Source organism: Engraulis encrasicolus, chromosome 15 (assembly GCF_034702125.1).
Source record: "Engraulis encrasicolus isolate BLACKSEA-1 chromosome 15, IST_EnEncr_1.0, whole genome shotgun sequence".
NCBI classification, from domain to species: domain Eukaryota; kingdom Metazoa; phylum Chordata; class Actinopteri; order Clupeiformes; family Engraulidae; genus Engraulis; species Engraulis encrasicolus.
The window spans coordinates 2,738,965-2,755,641 of NC_085871.1; the positions used below are offsets into that span (position 1 = coordinate 2,738,965).

At 39.0% G+C, this 16,677-nt stretch overlaps 4 protein-coding genes across 5 annotated transcripts in view; 1 reads left to right on the forward strand and 3 right to left on the reverse strand.

The window, feature by feature from the left end:
* kiaa0930 overlaps nucleotides 1-16,677 on the forward strand; it is an 81,185-nt gene that overhangs the window by 50,433 nt on the left and 14,075 nt on the right. The window lies entirely within an intron of this gene.
* On the reverse strand, nucleotides 382-7,957 carry LOC134463629 (microfibril-associated glycoprotein 4-like). Of its 2 annotated transcripts, none has more exons than XM_063216815.1 (5): nucleotides 7,937-7,957; nucleotides 1,857-2,039; nucleotides 1,396-1,492; nucleotides 1,121-1,303; nucleotides 382-872 (listed from the first exon to the last, which is right to left on the reverse strand). In XM_063216815.1, exons 1-5 carry the CDS (start codon nucleotides 7,937-7,939, stop codon nucleotides 616-618), a joined length of 723 nt encoding a protein of 240 aa, XP_063072885.1. In that variant the 5' UTR covers nucleotides 7,940-7,957; the 3' UTR covers nucleotides 382-615. The 2 variants fall into 2 exon arrangements, with proteins under 2 accessions (XP_063072885.1, XP_063072884.1); XM_063216814.1 differs by lacking the exon at nucleotides 7,937-7,957 and adding an exon at nucleotides 2,209-2,651.
* Nucleotides 8,116-9,902, reverse strand: LOC134463631 (microfibril-associated glycoprotein 4-like). The gene is made up of 3 exons (XM_063216818.1): nucleotides 8,945-9,902; nucleotides 8,563-8,659; nucleotides 8,116-8,424 (listed from the first exon to the last, which is right to left on the reverse strand). The coding sequence occupies exons 1-3, from the start codon at nucleotides 9,080-9,082 to the stop codon at nucleotides 8,210-8,212; spliced, it is 450 nt and encodes a 149-aa protein (XP_063072888.1). The 5' UTR covers nucleotides 9,083-9,902; the 3' UTR covers nucleotides 8,116-8,209.
* Nucleotides 10,953-16,486, reverse strand: LOC134463630 (microfibril-associated glycoprotein 4-like). The gene is made up of 5 exons (XM_063216817.1): nucleotides 16,408-16,486; nucleotides 14,800-14,985; nucleotides 12,840-12,936; nucleotides 11,879-12,046; nucleotides 10,953-11,686 (listed from the first exon to the last, which is right to left on the reverse strand). The coding sequence occupies exons 1-5, from the start codon at nucleotides 16,417-16,419 to the stop codon at nucleotides 11,445-11,447; spliced, it is 705 nt and encodes a 234-aa protein (XP_063072887.1). The 5' UTR covers nucleotides 16,420-16,486; the 3' UTR covers nucleotides 10,953-11,444.

Below are 16,677 nucleotides of genomic sequence, written 5' to 3' on the forward strand. Positions count from 1 at the left end.
GTGTGTGCGTGTGTGTGTGTGTGCAATAATGCCCCTAAGTGGCCAGCCATGGTGTAATGGTTAGGGGGTTAGACTGTAGATCATAGGGTTGCAGGTTCAATCCCCACCCTTACCAATTCCTCCATGGCTGACGTTCCCTTGAGCAAGGCACCTATTCTCACGCTGCTTCAGGGACTGTAACCCATACCATGTAATATCAGTAAGTCACTTTGGATAAAAATGTCAGCTAAGTATAATGTCATGTAATATAATGTAAGAAGTGGTAATGGGTTACAGTAGGCTTTAAAAGGCCCAATTAAACAAAATATTAGCATAATGGTTGCATTACAATTAAGTAAATATAAAATGATGCATTTTTACAGAATTGCACAAGACAATGTAAAATATTATTTTTGTTTTTATTATTGGAGACCATTTATACTGTACATCAACATGTAGATATGTTATGTCATATGCCAACATTTAGTGAACTAGTACTGTACATACAAAACAATGTAATCTTTTTAATTGACATACTCAATTGGCAATTCTGTAACTTTCTCAACTAACACCTCGCAGTACATGTAATCAGGACCATGTGTGATAGGTGAATACCTGCAAAACCTTGTAATTAAATTACATATCCCTCAGGGACACTGGTCTTATTTTCATAGAGATTGATTTCAGGGAATAGCTGTTCCCTTTCCACTTTTGCCAGTTGGCACTTTTTGGATCGTCTGCTCCCCACATGTACATGCCATTTGGATTGGTGTTGTGACAGTCTACATACCAAAAAGCACCCAAAAGTAATGATGCACAGTTAGCATCTGATGCATCTTGGTCCTTATCAAAGGTGGAGAATTTGTGCCCATTGTGATAGGCCAAGGAGTCCCCTAAAAGTAAAGTAAAATAAAATAAAAAGGAATAATGGATTAAATGCATTGAGTAATGTATGCAGTCATGGCTAAAGTTTTGAAAAATAAAACTTTAAAATATATTTTGAATGAATGAATGAATGAATGAATAGAAAAAAATACTTTTTGTTCTTTCAGGCAAAAAGAGCTGTTACTATTGACATTCATCTGAGAATTTCACTCTTATGTACCGTAATTGATAAATGGTAGTTTGTTCATAAGCTTACCTGCTCCACCATCTCCGAAACCATCAACGAAAAGCTTGTATCCATCTTCTTCAGCGTTTAGCGCATCAGGAGAGATGTAGAAGGAAGAGTAGTTGGCAAAAACTGTAGCCCCTTCGAAGTCCTCCATGTCCACTCTCAGCTCATATTTCTTCTTTAGAGTCAGCATGTGGATAATCTCAAGGCCTAAAATGTTGCAGACATGAATAGTTAATAATTGCGTTCATTATTTTACTTTGAAACTGTTCATTTTGACACATTCTTGAAGTCATGTGTACCCAGCCAGTGCTCTCCAGCTGCATGTCCAAAGCCATTCTTGTATTCTTGCCATCCCCTGTAGAAGTTCACTGTGCCATCCATTCTCCTCTGAAACACCTGCGTTCAAAGAGAAGACATATCCTGATTAGTCGAATAGATATTGTATTGCGTGCCATGGGATTCAATTTCTTTTGAAACAAACACACAGCAAACACAAAGAATTCAATTACACACTATGAATTGCAAAAGTGAATAGCCTTATCTTAAACATGATTAGAAACAAAGCCCCCAGATATTATGCACTCAATTATTATTAATCTCATTTGTGTGCTCAAAATGTTTATTTTGAAAATGTGTAACTTTAGAAGAAATGGACTACGGTAACTCAAACAATTAATGAGTGTTTCACTGATTCAAACAGAAAGCCACCAAATGAACCCACAAAAGTTAGTTGTGTAACAAAAAAAAAAAAAAACCTCACAGTCCATTTTCCTTCATCTGTGTCCATGTCACAGTAGACATAGCGTCCAGACTCTGGACCCTCTGGAAAGATCCTGTAGACTCCACTCTCCCCATTGCCGTCGTTGTAGATATCAGCACAGTCCAGGGGCTGGAACATCACACAGTGCACAGCAGGCAGCAGCACTGCAAGGATTAGGAGCAGCTGGATGGAAAAAGAAAAAAATAGTATTCAAGGTTATTGATAAACATCATAATGGCACAAAAACATATACACTTATTTTTTCAAATTTAAGTCGAGTGGTATTGTGAAGAATTGATTTCCGCCCTCTTTGATGCTTCTCCTTCTTCTTACTATACTTTTAGTATCCTACCTTCATTGTTTTTTGTTTTTATTTTAAATGGCGCACACAGAAGGTTCGTCTTGACTAAGATGATGTGACTGCATGCCCTGTGCCTGGCTTTTATATAGTCTGCCCCACAATAGCATAGTTGGTTGTTTTGTTGGTTGTTAAGTCCATCATCAATAAAGCACCATCAACCCTGCTTTGCAATAAATTAATAACTTAATATTGTGTTCTCGTTCCGGGTCCAAAGTCTGCAAATATGACCTAGTGACACCTTGAGGCCATGTTGGCCAGGCTGTGTTGGTACTGTGCCTTTTTGAAATTTCCCAAATGCAGCTGTCGAATGGTTCGGGAGTTGGTATGACTCTTGAAATTGCGTGGTCAGATTGAACATATTCTCGTGAGATGTATGTAATACAATACCAAAGATGTGCATGTTTGTCATTTTTCACTTTGTGGTAGCATACCTTTTAGCATAGCATAACTTTTAGTTTTTATTTTGACAGAAATGCACTTTTCTGGCAGGATGGTTTTGATCTGGCCATAGTTTTGACTTGGCTAACTAGTTACTTGGCTAGTTTGTTGCTATACATGGGTTCTAAATATTGTTTATAACCTGACTGCGCGAACCTAGCTGCGCACAACTCAACTTCTGATTGTTGGAAACCGCTGTTGGTCAAAAAATTAGTTCACGTGATTGGCTGACTCTCTTGCCCCTCCTCATAACATCGTGTTGATAAACACTGAGAACCCATGTATACATTAAACTGCAATGCTAAAACAATTGTTTACTGACCGGTAGGGAAAGGACAGAATAGCATTAGGACTTGTGCAAAGGGAAAAGAATCTGGTGCCACACGGATGTCTATTTTCTGTTATTTTATTTTTTCAGTGCAATAAGACTAACGTTTCGACATGCGTCTTCATCAGAGTCCTCAGAGAAATGGTTTGCCAACGCTCAGATAAATTGGAGATCCTCAGCAGGTGTGCGTAAGAGGGCGTGGATATTACCTGAAGCGCAAACCAAGTCTCCGGTGTGCCATACTCAATATACATTTGACAATAAGAAACAGTGGAATAAAAGTCAAAAAAGTTACAAGCAACCATCAAATAGAAATTCATCAAGTAGAAAAGTCATCAAGTGCAAAGTTAGCAGGTCTATGCATCATATATGTAAACAAACACATCAGCTTAAAGATATTTACAGCATTACAACAAACAAGATAAACTTAATTCCTCATTCAGACCTTGAGGTTCTAAAGTACCCAGTGTATGTGGGTGGGAGACGTGACGCCTTGTTTTTTCGTAACATTGGTTAAAAACCTACAAAACTGTTACTTTCCTTTAAAAAACAAATGTCAATGAAAGAAGATGTGGTACATTATGTTCCATATTAGTCTTAGATGAGAAGAAACATTTTTGTTAAGATTTATGTAAAGGTTTATGTCAAATTTCCTGCGGTGTGACTGTAACATTAATGAAACAATATAATAATATATATATAAATTAACCAACAACATTTTGAATAATGTATGAAGCATTTGGCATGATTGCATAAATCTTAACTTTAGATTAAGATATGTGAATGTGGAAAAAACTCAAGACAGTAATATTAACTACAAGTTCAATTTCGTAACACAAATTGCATCCTGTGGGGTGACATGTATGTCAATGTTTGTGAATGGGCAGCTGCAAGGCCAACTACAAGGGTCTTAAAGACTGGCTCCTAACCAGTCAGTACCTCAGTTATTGGAGAGTGCTGTGGAAGTTTAAGGTGACTCTTAACCTCTTAATATGTCTTCATATTGCAATCTTTCTGTCACGCAATGCTTAGGTTCATTTTATGGTGTCTTGTGGTGTGACTGCTCTTATAGGAGGAAAAAAAGTTTTTTTTATTAATGAAAACACATATTAAGATTAAACACAATATCATTATCAAGTTAGCATGAGCTCAGATGTCAGTCATGTATACAAAAGGATTAAAATGGCCATAATGCAGTGAATTCCCTGTGGTGTGACTCCATTTTCCTGCGGTGTGACATGCCTATGCTATGTGTTGATGCAGGACACATTTTCCCAAAAATAAGGTGAAATTCCACAGACCACTAAGTGCTTTATTTTTTTCTATTTTTTTCCAATTTTTATCCATCATTTTTTTCAGGAATTTGAAAACCTTTTTTTTTTTTTGCGTTACGCCCTTAAACGTCAACCACCCACGTATCCAAAAAGCTTCCCTGCATAGAAGTTTCTTTATGATATCACTACCCCTGGGGGGGAGGTGTGATTTTCTCTATCCCCCAAAATTTTAGTAAAGCAGGGGAGCCGTGATTGGCCTCTTTATAATGCCTGGCCAGAGCGTACGTCAAATTTTGGGTGCGGATGGCTGTTTTATGGTCGGATATCCTAAGTTTGAGTTGCCGCTTAGTCTGGCCAATATAAGCTAATCCGCATGGACATTTGAGCATGTAGATCACATGTGGGTAATGCTTTATAATAAGGTTCTTATAATAAGCGTTTATAGTCACTAGTAAGCAGGTAGTAATACCCTTACAAGTGCCCAATAACATGCTTATTAACTTTGTTAATAAGTCATCAGCCATTAGAGTACAATTCAAATGTTTTTGAATGAACCTTCCAATGATAACGGTATTTAAAAAAAAAAAACATCAAATGCTCCGTTTCAACTGTTCTAAATTATTACGCAAAAAAGTTGTATAGTGTTGTAAAGAAGTAAAAATGGGAAAAAAGAAAGTAATTCGGATTACATCAAAATAGTTGAAATTTGGTACTTTCTAAATTACATTTCGATGTTCAATACTTGGTTATTAAGCTCTTTGCCTTAGTCACTGGAATGCTGCATTTAACATTGAAGTCAATGGCAGTGGCATTGCATGGGAGTTATGGAAGCCCAGATATCCTTTGCTTTGCTGTCAGCGCCACAGTTTTTTGTTTTTTGATCTGGTCTTTGACAGTCATCTTGAACTATGATGACTGTCATTTATATTGATTATTTGGGGAAATCAGTGAAAAATGTAATTTGCATAATAATTTGGAACACAGTGTATAGGTCACTACATACAGTGCCCTCCATAATTATTGGCACCCCTGGTTGAGATGTGTTTTTTAGCTTCCAATTATTATTATTTTTTTCTAAATAATATGGGACCTTAATGGAAAAAAAGAGAAAAATCCAACCTTCAATACAAGTGCATTTATTCAGTGGGGAAAAAATCCCACATAAAGAAATAATTTTTTGACATCAAATAATGTGTGTCACAATTATTAGCACCCCTGGTGTTAATATTTTGTACAACCCCCTTTTGCCGACAAAACAGCACCTAATCTTCTCCTATAATGTTTCACAAGATGGGAAAAGACAGAAAGAGGGATCTTCAGCCATTCCTCTTTGCAGAATCTCTCTAAATCATCCAGAGACATGGGTCCTCTCCTCTGTACTCTCCTCTTCAGCTCACCCCACAGGTTCTCAATGGGGTTGAGGTCAGGGGACTGAGATGGCCATGGGAGGAGCTTGATTTTGTGTCTGGTGAACCATTTCTGTGTAGATTTGGCCATATGTTTAGGGTCATTGTCTTGCTGAAAGACCCAGTGATGACCCATCTTCAGCTTTCGGGCAGAGGGCAACAGAATTTGATTTAAAATGTCCTGGTATTTCAAAGCATTCATGATGCCATGCACCCTAACAAGGTTCCCAGGGCCTTTGGAAGCGAAACAGCCCCACAGCATCACTGACCCACCCCCATACTTCACAGTGGGTATGAGGTGCTTTTCAGCATGCGCATCTTTCGTGGCACGCCAGACCCACTTAGAGTGTTTGTTGCCAAAAAGCTCAATCTTGGTCTCATCTGACCAAAGCACACGGTCCCAGTTGAAGCCCCAATACCGCTTGGCGAACTCCAGACGTTTGCGTTTATGATTGTGAGTGAGGAAAGGTTTTCTCTGTGCATGCCTCCCAAACAGCTTGTTGGCGTGTAGACAGCGCCTGATGGTTGATTTGGAGACTTTGTGACCCCAGGATGCTACCATTTCTTGTAATTCTGTTACAGTGAGCTTTGGAGATCTTTTGATTTCTCTTACCATCCTCCTCACTGTGCGTGATGGCAAAATAAACTTGGGTCCTCGTCCAGGCTTGTTTACCACTGTTCCAGTTGTTTTGAACTTCTTAATTATTCCTCTCACAGTGGATATGGGCAGCTGCAGTTGAGTGGCAATCTTCTTGTAACCTCTGCCTGACCTGTGAAGGTCGACGCACATCTGCCTCACTTGTATGCTATGTTCCTTTGTCTTTCCCATGTTTAAGAGTGGATAAGAGAAATGGCCTTGGTGTCACGTCATATTTATACCCCAGGGAAACAGGAAGTGATGAATTACTAATTAAATGTTCCTACATACTCTGGTAAACTTTGTAAACTACTGTAGAAATGACAGAAATGCTTCAATTATATTTATTTCCTGGGAATTGTTAAGGGTGCCAATAATTGTGGAACAGGTGATTTAATGAAAAATAATTATTTTTTAGTCAGGGATTTTTTTTATTTTCTTACAATTCATTTGAGTTGAAGGCTACATTTTCCTACAATTTTCAGTGTGACAGTATTCTTCTGCAATAAACACTGAATTTATTTTAAGGCTTTTAACACATCTCAACCAGGGGTGCCAATAATTATGGAGGGCACTGTATGTGAAACAAGGAGCGCTAGGAACCTTGACCCTGATCTGCTGTGTGGTTTGTCTTTGTGGATGTATGTTTATTCAATTGTGTGTTTATTCAGGTCTTGCTCCCACAAAGAAAGTTTCATACAACTCGCACAACTGTATAAAATGTTTTTTTTTAATAAACTTTGTTATACAATGTATATAATTCACAATATTTAAGTGTCACTTAAAAACAAAAACAGAAATATCCATCCAGGTTTTTTCACATTCTGTTTTCTGAATAAAGAAATCTGTGATCAAGTATTCAATGTATACAATCAGCACCTGTACAACAACCGACAGTACAGCATTTTATTTGCCAGTCATTTCAGCCTGCCTGGCTTTGATCTGATTATCAACTACTACTCTTCAGTGTTTTAGGAAACAGGTCTCATTTTCATGTAAAAAATTGTCTTCAATTAACATTGCGTACATTTAATTAACAATACTAGGCACTTTGCTTAATATGTAAATTGCACTGAAAAACATCAATACTCTAGCGTAAAATGGAGCCTTTGTATGTTTTAAATCAGTTCGATACACTTTATTGGCTAATTCTGACAGATAAGACCAAGTTACATTTCAAAGTTACATTGTGAAAAATACTGTATTTTCTATGTAGGCATATAGACCGTATCTGTACCTCATATTATTCCTACAGCATAGCCTATAGTCTGCTCAGCCCAGCTCTGATCTCATTATCAACTACAGTGCTTTAGGACAGTGTTTCCCAACCAGGGGTACGTGTACCACTAGGGGTACGTGAGCACACTGTAGGGGGTACTTGGAAAAATGTTTTTATTACAACAAATGTATGGAGCAGTCACATCAGGACAGAGAAAACAACATAGAACATGAATTAGGGGGTACTCGTGGCACAACTAAAGAGGCTTAGGGGGTACGCGAGACAAAAAAGGTTGGGAAACACTGCTTTAGGAAACGGGTCTGATTTTCATAGAGATTGACTTCAGGGAGTAGTGGTTTTCTTTCCATACGTACCAATTGGCACTCTTAACATCTAGAGCTCCCCACATGTACATACCATTTGGATTGGTGTAGTAACAGCCTGCAGTATACCAAAATGCACCCATATATACTGATGCACAGTTGCCTTCTTCTGGATCTTGGTCCTTATCAAATGTAGAGAACTTGTGCCCGTTGTGACCGCCGAGAGAATCACCTGGAGGTGGACAAAGAGGCTTTCAATAGCAAAATCTTGGATATTAAGGTGAGGGTAGCAAGACAATACTGTTAAGGGGGGTGGGACACGGGTGTACAACAGGGGAGGGAGAACCCCAGGGAAATGAGAGTTTTGTCAGACCAGGTTGTGAGATAGATAAAACTCACCTGCTCCACCATCTCCAAAACCATCAATTTGAAGCTTGTATCCATCTTCTTCACCATTGAGCGTATCAGGGGAGATGGCGAAGGAAGAGTAGTTGGCAAAAACTTTAACCCCATCGAAGTCCTCCATGTCCACTCTCAGCTCATATTTCTTCTTCAAAGTCAGCAGGTGCATAGTCTCAAGGCCTAAAAGGTGCAGCAAATGCAGTTAGGAATAGCTACATACGTAAATAGATATATTGGATATGTTGTTTGCAGATTAGCTTTTTGCATTGTTTTAAAAATATGTTTTGATCAAATATATTGACTGGTCAACATATTTACCTAGCCAATACTCTCCTGCAGCATGTCCAAAGCCATTCTTGTATTCCTCCCATCCCCTGTAGAAGTTCACTGTGCCGTCCATTCTCCTCTGGAACACCTGCGTTCAAAGATTAGAACACAACTTATTATGTGGATTCATCAAACCATATTGCAAATCTTTTTTTTTTGTTTTACAAAAAATATGTGAATAATCCAAAATACATTAATTGCAAAGACGATTAGTCTGATATCCTTTACACCTTATTGTTGAAATTGAAACTTTGCATTTCATAAGTACTCTTTTTAAAACAGAATGATCAAGTAGATCAATTTTGTTTCACACACTCTGCCTGAACAAGACGTAGTTAGTTAAACAAGTTTGTTGCGTTAGAAAAATACCCACAATCCATCCTCCTCCTTCCGTGTCCATGTCACAGTAGACATAGCGTCCAGAGTCAGGACCCTCTGGGAAGATCCTGTAGACTCCACTCTCCTCTTGGCCGTTGTTGTAGATATCAGCACAGTCCAGGGGCTGGAACATCAGGGAGTTCACAGCTGCCGGAAGCAGCACAGAGAAGACTAGGAGAAACTAAAGGGAAACAATATCGAATTCAAAATTGTTGTTAAAGAAACAACATATCGGCAAACTAAAGAACTAGGACTAGAAGCAGCTTAGGAAAAGCCCAACAGACATGCAGTACTGTAAGTCACGTGCAAACCCTCTAAGAAAACAATACAGTATCCAAGACGACCAACTGACGTAGTGCCTTCATACAATTGCTTTCAAACAAAATAAAACGCTTACAGTTGTGGATACATAAGGTTTAAAAGAGGACCTACAATTGTACCCTAAACTACAAGAAGTTTTGTCAAGAATTTATTTAAGCAGTCGTCTAATTCTACCTCTTCCACCCCAACTGCTACAATCATAACAACTAACATAAACTTCTTTTTTTAATACCCTACCTTCATATTTCTTTTCAAAACGGGCACAAAAAGCAGTCAACAAGCAGTCTTGACTAAGATGATTTGAAGACATGCCCTCTGCCTGGTTTTATATAGTCTGAAACATCCCCCACAATAGCAAAGTCGATTGTTATTCCGGTTGTTAAATCCACCATCAATAAAGTGCCATTAATATTGCTTTGCAATAAATTCATAACTTGTTACTAACCTGTTATTTTTCATTCTGGTTCCAAAGTCCGGATCATTGGCATATTGACCCATTGAGTCAAGTCCACTCTACCCATTTACGGCATGTCATGTTGGTACTTGAACCTGGCTCCCCATGGGAGTACAACCTATTATTGATGGTACTGTGTGCTGAGATTTGCCAAGGGCAAACATGACCCTGAGGTATAATGGGCGAGGGAGTAGGGTGTGGGGGGTGGGGTGGTCCTGGGTTTGATGGGTGCACGGTCAGATGCAGTAACATTAGGAAAAATATTTGAGATGGTGGAGTAAGCGATACAACAATACAACTAAACAATGCAAAACTAGGGGGGTATGAATAAATAAATAACAGGGAATGAGACGTACTGTACAAAACATTGAAAAGGGCAATGGAAACATTGAAAATGCATAGCTTGTACATGGATGAAGTGAGACAAGCTGGGCTTATCTCATCGACTAGACCATTGGTTCTTAACCTGGGGTGTGGGCCCCTCCTAGTATGGGGGGGAGGGGAGGGGACCCAGAGACTGCAGGGGTTCTGTTGAATTTTGATCTGTATTAAGGTTGTAATCAAAATTATAAGATGCCTGAAGAAGATCTATGATCGAAACGTTGCTCCTAATAAATTAAGTCTTTTGCAAGCAGTGTGCAGATCCTTTCCCGCTCCTAAATGTAATCAAAATTATGCCTCTGAGCATTATAATTAGGTCAAATGAAAACATGTTTTAGTCCCTGTGTAACAACCAGAAGGCATTGATTAATGTCTTCTTGAGCAATAGTCACGCATGTTTTCTTGTTGCCTCAATTAAACTCAAACTTGTGTGGCGCCATACCGTACCGTTACATCGGGGACCCGGGTTGGATCCGGCCTAGGCTCATTTGACACAGTAATAAAACAATAGCAGAAAAATCTTGTTGTAGCAAGCAGACTGACCTCATATTAAAGCACTGATCGTAAACATCGTCTACTGACCTAATTAGGTTTTATCAATCAGCAAACCTGTTATCAGTTTACATGTGACTACTGCCAATGAAGTCATAATCACTCACGTTTTTGGTATTGTTGTTTTGATGGATAATATAACCTTGATAAGAGGGAATCAATAGTCCCTTGTGATTGTGGTGGTGTTGTTTTGATAGATAATCGAACCTTGATGATAGGATTTGTTTGATTTACTGGTGTGTTAAGTCAGGTCATTGATCTACAAGGAAATGTCTAGAAGAAAAACAATACCATCTTAAAAGTGTTATCTTTATTACATGATGTTGATGATGGCATACACCTCTGAAAAAGTGAAATCTTTATTACTGCAGCCATTATACTGAAGATAACAGACTGTCACAGCTTGATGAAAAGCACAATTGAGCACTTCCGAAATCCACCTGTCATTCATCAAGGTCAACAGACCTATTCTGCATGACCAACTAACCCACATGTGAAAATTTCACTCCTTTAATAATTATTCATTTTATCATAATTGTAACAGCTTTGCAGTATAAGGCACAACATATAATTTGCTTTTTTGCTGAAAAAGTGGAATGATGACCATCTAGTAGTTAGGTTGCACTATATCCAGTTGGGAAGTACACAAGGTGCATTGTCCTCTGTTACAGTAGTTTTCTCTGTTAATCTCAAAATGGCGGTACAACTGTTCCAACCATTGAACTCAATGTCTTTTTGTTTGTGTATGTACGACACAGTTTGTGTCGAAATGGAAATGGTGTTGGGGCTAGTTCACTCGTGGTCTTGTCTTCATGGAAATGGACTTTAAAGATCTAAACTCCTTAAAGCCTCTCCAAACAGCTCCATGCTGGTGGTCCTGGCCCCAGGTGTAGACGCCGTTTAGGTTGGCATGGTAACATTTTTTGTGCCAGAAGGGACCCATCGCAGCGAGTGCGCAAGAAGTGGATTCACTGGAGTCTCGATCGAATGTGGAAAACTTCTGTTCATTGTGATAAGCCAAGGAATCCCCTGAAATCACACACAAACACATCAATACCAATCTTAATTGCTTTACAATATTTGGGGCTTTTCTTCCACATTTTTCAAGACCCCAGCTCAGTTTTTGTGTATCAGCAACATTGACTCTATGCACTACATTGCACATTTTAAGTTCTAATTGTTTCCCATTTTAAAAATTGAAATAGCATTAAACATATTTACCTGCGCCTCCATTTGTGAATCCACTCAATGTGAGTCTATAGCCGTCCAGTTCATTGCAGATAGAAAAGGAGGAATATTTGGCAAATGCTTTGTTGCCTTCAAAGTCCTCCAAGTCTACCCTCAGCTCATGAGGTGCCTTTGCAGTCAGGAGATGGACGGCTTCCAAACCTGAGTTTCCGTTATAGTAGTTATACATGGGCAAAATATTCTGTAACACTTTCTATGAAAACCATATCTACAGCGCATTATGAGCGCATTAGTAACAAATTGTAATGCGCATTATAATTACTTACAATGTATTATTTCCGATCGAAACGATTGTGTAGAACTAAAGGCAGTATGGGAGTTCCCAGGCTATGAGTACTTATACCCCTCTATGCACAGACCTGAATGATGAACTGTCATAAGGGCTCATAAGATGCTATAATGTTCCATGAAAGATCATAAGTGGTCAATGTGTGCTCTAAGTAAAGTGAAGTTCATATGGATGCATCTATAATGCAGCACATCTCATCATGTTTTCGTCATGTTATAAGAACACATAATATACTGTAAACCCCATCAGGCAGCCTGCAGTTTATATCCAGTCACGAGCACTCACCCTTGGATTTATAAAGCATTATAAGCTAGATTCGTGGTTATTCATAACTGTTAACATAAAGCATCATGAAACATCATGGGTGGAGTCGTAATGCGTGGTAAGTGATTATAATGTGCATTATAATTTGATATAAATGCGCACATAATGCGCTATAGAAATGGTCTTCATAGAAAGTGTTACCAAAACAGGTCTGGAATATTCTGTAATGAATAGAGTAGAAAAGACGAACATGGCTTTGATTGTCACTATACACAACTATAAAACCAGATGGATGGATGGAATGGTGGATGGGTGAAGGATGTACAGATTGACGGATGGATAGAATAATCTGATATGATGTTTTTGCAGTGGTGTACATACCCAGCCAGTACTCTCCTGCAGCATGTCCAAAGCCATTCTTGTACTGCTCCCATCCCCTGAAGAAGTTCACTGTGCCGTCCATTCTCCTCTGGAACACCTGCAAATGTTGTGTCATGGCAACACAGCTTTTTTTAGTTCACATTTTTAAATACAGTGTGAGTGATTTTGTAGACTTTTTTTGGTAACAGTTTCTATGAAGCCCATATCTATAGCGCATTATGAACACATAATATACAATAGTTAGATCCGGTCGAATTATTTCACAAATTGTGATTGGACAAGAGGCGTTCTACACGTCACTAGGAGTGAGGGTATCCTCCAACACTCTATGAATGACTCTTCACATCTAATAATCACTCCGCGACCAACGATACAAAGTAACCGTAACCAACGTGGTGCGCGTTGCGCAGCAACCAAAGACAATAACTGGAACTATTTTTCCGGAGCGGAGGAACAAGCAAATAAACAATCAAATAAAGTAATTAAAATAATTTAACATTTCTTTCAATGAACTAATTGTGTTAGCAAAGTAACTATTGTATAAAAGCAATATAACACTTGTGGTCGTGAGGTTGTTCTGGGACACCCTCACGGGTGTAATTACCTACGGCACTCAGCCTGCGGCTTCGTGCCTGCGGCGAATCACACCCGTGAGGGTGTCCCAGAACAACCTCACTCCCACTCGTGTCATATTGCTTAAATGTGCATCATAGTTAAAGTGCATTATGACTACACTCAAAACGTTTCATGATGGAGTATATCAACAGTCATGAATAACTATAAATCTAGCTTATAATGCATTATAAAATGTAAATCTTTGGGTCTTTTGAGAGCTCGTGAGTGGTTATAAACTACAGGCAGTGAAGGGGCTTATAATACATTATAACTGTCATGATGCTCTATGACTAATTATGATGCACATTATGAGTTGTTATAAATGCGCTCATAATGTGCCATAGATATGGGCTTCATAGAAAGTGTTTTTTTCTCTTTTTTCTCCTCTTTGTTATGATGGCACCATGGTTGATACTCTTGCCATTCACTCTCTCTCTTTCTCTCTCTCTCTCTCTCCCTCTCTCTCTCTCTCTCTCTCTCTCTGTCTCTCTGTTTCTCTCTCCCCCATCTCTCTCTCACTCTGTCTCTCTGTCTCTGTCTCTCTCTCTCTCTCTCTCTCTCTCTCTCTCTCTCTCTCTCTCTCTGTTGTGCTTTTGGAATTTTTGTGTTTATTTATATGGGAACTGAGGGAAATCTACTGTATTTCCTACATAAATATAGTGATTTACTACATAAATATAGTGATGGACATATCTCTTCATACATTACATTAAATTACATTTAGCAGACGTTTTACAGTTTTTTTCCAAACTGATTTAGTTATTTACATGATATCGTTTACAGTCCCAGGAGCAATGTTGGGTTAGGTGCCTTGTTCAAGGACACTTCAGCCATGGATGGAGATGTAGGGAGAAGTAAGAGTGGGATTCAACCTTACTACGCTCTGATCTTCGGACTACCTATCGTACCTATCATCTTCAGATCTTTGGCACTATCCGTATCTTTAACTTAATAGTAGCATAGAATGTACAATACACTCTGTCGCATCAAGTGTAAACTATCTATTATCCATCTATTATTGCAATTACCCCCGCTGTGTGTTAAGAGCAAGGGTAGGAATTATCGCATTGAGGCCAAGTGATTGCTGCTAGTAAGCACTACTCCTCAATGTTCCTTCATTGACAGTTCTGTAATTATGGTCTCCTTTAAACTCTGTTTGGCAAAGTAGCCCAGCTGGCAGACAGAAAGTCAGTCTCTCAGTCACACACACACACACACACACACACACACACACACACACACACACACACACACACACACACACACACACACACACACACACACACACACACACACACACACACAGCCAAATGACATGTTGGGCCATACTGTCAAAGGTACCCACCGTCCACTTCCCTCCATCAGTCTCCATGTCACAGTAGGCGTACTGAGGTGACGTGGAGCCGGCCGGGTAGATGGTGTAAACGCCACTGCTCGTGAAGCCCTGCTCGTGGATGGCAGAGCAGTCTTCTGGCATGGAGGAGGACTGGGAGAGTCCCACGGCACAAAGCAACAGAGCGCACACAGCAACCTGGAAAAGACAAAGCAGTTTTTTTATTATTATTATTTAAGATTACCACAGCGATAGAGCTCTGGGACCATAGACAGGTCTGGAAGGACTGCAAGAGTACCAAGGCTCGAAGCAACAGGATGGACACAGCAACCTGAAAGGCACCAAGTTCTTTGCAAAAAAAACCCCACAATACCCATAGAGTAGAGTTGTGTTTTCTGAGACTATAGACACAGAGAGGGTTATACTGTCTAGTTCAGGGGTGGGTCGACCAGGCAGTTGCTAATAAACTGCTATAAACATGTTTAAAATATTTACAAACATTTTTAAAGTCGTTTAAAAGTGTTACTTCTACACTTTTAACACTTTGTTGCAATAATAGCATTTCTATTAGTCGTTTTTGTCAAATACAGGTTCAACTACGGGTTCACCACAAAATGGTCGTGGCATCGGAGGGGGTGTCGGTCAGGGCGAAGCTCATTGTAGGACCGCCACTGCTAGTTATACAGGAACCTGCTGCTAATCAGTTTTTACTGTGGCAGTAATTTTTGGTACTTTTAAATACTTTCCTGCATAATAAACATGCAATGAAATGAAATGAAGTGAAATAATCTCTTAAAGGAGAACTCCACTTTGAACATTAAGGCCATTTTCTGAGTGGTCTGAGATGTTTTAGAGTCCCCCTCACCGTTTATTTCATGTTTGCTGCAGTCTCTGTTAGAGTGGCCGTCTATGGGCACCTGTAACTCTGTTCTTAAAATCACCTTAAACATTTGTTTTCAAGAATATACAACTCACCAAGTGTTCAACAGTATTCACTGGTGTTCCTTAACAATTTTTGTAGCGAAATATGGCATCTGTCGTGTTTTATGTGTGTTTTATGTGGCAATTTGTAAATTAAGTTTCACTTTCACTTTCTTTTACAAAATGGCAAATAAAAAATGACAGAAGCCATATTTCGTCTTGAAACTTGTTAGGGACTGCTAGTGAACACCCCTAACCACTTTACTTTGTGAGCTGTAGACTTTCGAAAACAAATGTTTAAGGTGATTTTAAGAACAGAGTTGCAGGTGCCCATAGAAGGCCATTCTAAAGCTGGTTGAGATAAAATCCAAGTCAGCCAAAGAACAGAGACTGCAACAAACATGAAATAAACGGTGAGGGGGACTCTAAAACATTGCAGACTACTCAGAAAATGGCCTTAATGTTGAAAAAAAGTGGAGTTCCCCTTGTACCATAGATGCACTTTGCTGTAAATTATAAATACAACAATAAAACCATAGAGTTATACTATCTTAACCAGATACCATCGACACAAGCACACAATCATATGCATTTTACTTTCTAAACCATGCATGTCACTTGGACTTCATAGAGTGCAACAACAGCATTATGAATAATTTGTAACACTTGCAAGCAATGTGGAAAAAAGAGTCTTCTCACCTGGATAGCCATTGCTCTTGTTTCGTCTGTTGACTTTAAGATTTCAGAGACCAGTCAGGGCTTTTAAATGAGATGAATGGGTGTGTGTTGAGCAAATTAGTGTGTGTTGAGCAAACTTTGCCTTACCAACTCCATCTGTAATTTGGAATTTCCACATTGTACCAAAGCTGAGGTTTCACACATTGCGAAATTAATGCTGGCAAAACTTTCTCATTTGGGGTTGAAACAAGTTACAAAATTCACAAAATCACAAAGTTGCTTACTTAAGCA

What these genes read in the sequence shown, in the direction of transcription:
- LOC134463630 (XM_063216817.1), bottom strand. An exon ending in CTGATGGAGGGAAGTGGACG is followed by an intron (nt 12,937 to 14,799) that starts GTGGGTACCTTT and finishes CAACATTTGCAG; the next exon opens with GTGTTCCAGAGGAGAATGGA. An exon ending in ATTCACAAATGGAGGCGCAG is followed by an intron (nt 11,687 to 11,878) that starts GTAAATATGTTT and finishes GTGTGATTTCAG; the next exon opens with GGGATTCCTTGGCTTATCAC.
- LOC134463629 (XM_063216814.1), bottom strand. An exon ending in AGCTGGAGAGCACTGGCTGG is followed by an intron (nt 1,304 to 1,395) that starts GTACACATGACT and finishes GCAACATTTTAG; the next exon opens with GCCTTGAGATTATCCACATG. An exon ending in TTTCGGAGATGGTGGAGCAG is followed by an intron (nt 873 to 1,120) that starts GTAAGCTTATGA and finishes CTTTACTTTTAG; the next exon opens with GGGACTCCTTGGCCTATCAC.
- LOC134463631 (XM_063216818.1), bottom strand. Translation starts at nt 9,082, where the DNA reads ATGTTCCAGCCCCTGGACTGTGCTGATATCTACAACAACGGCCAAGAG. An exon ending in CGGAAGGAGGAGGATGGATT is followed by an intron (nt 8,660 to 8,944) that starts GTGGGTATTTTT and finishes CTTTGAACGCAG; the next exon opens with GTGTTCCAGAGGAGAATGGA. An exon ending in TGCAGGAGAGTATTGGCTAG is followed by an intron (nt 8,425 to 8,562) that starts GTAAATATGTTG and finishes TGCACCTTTTAG; the next exon opens with GCCTTGAGACTATGCACCTG.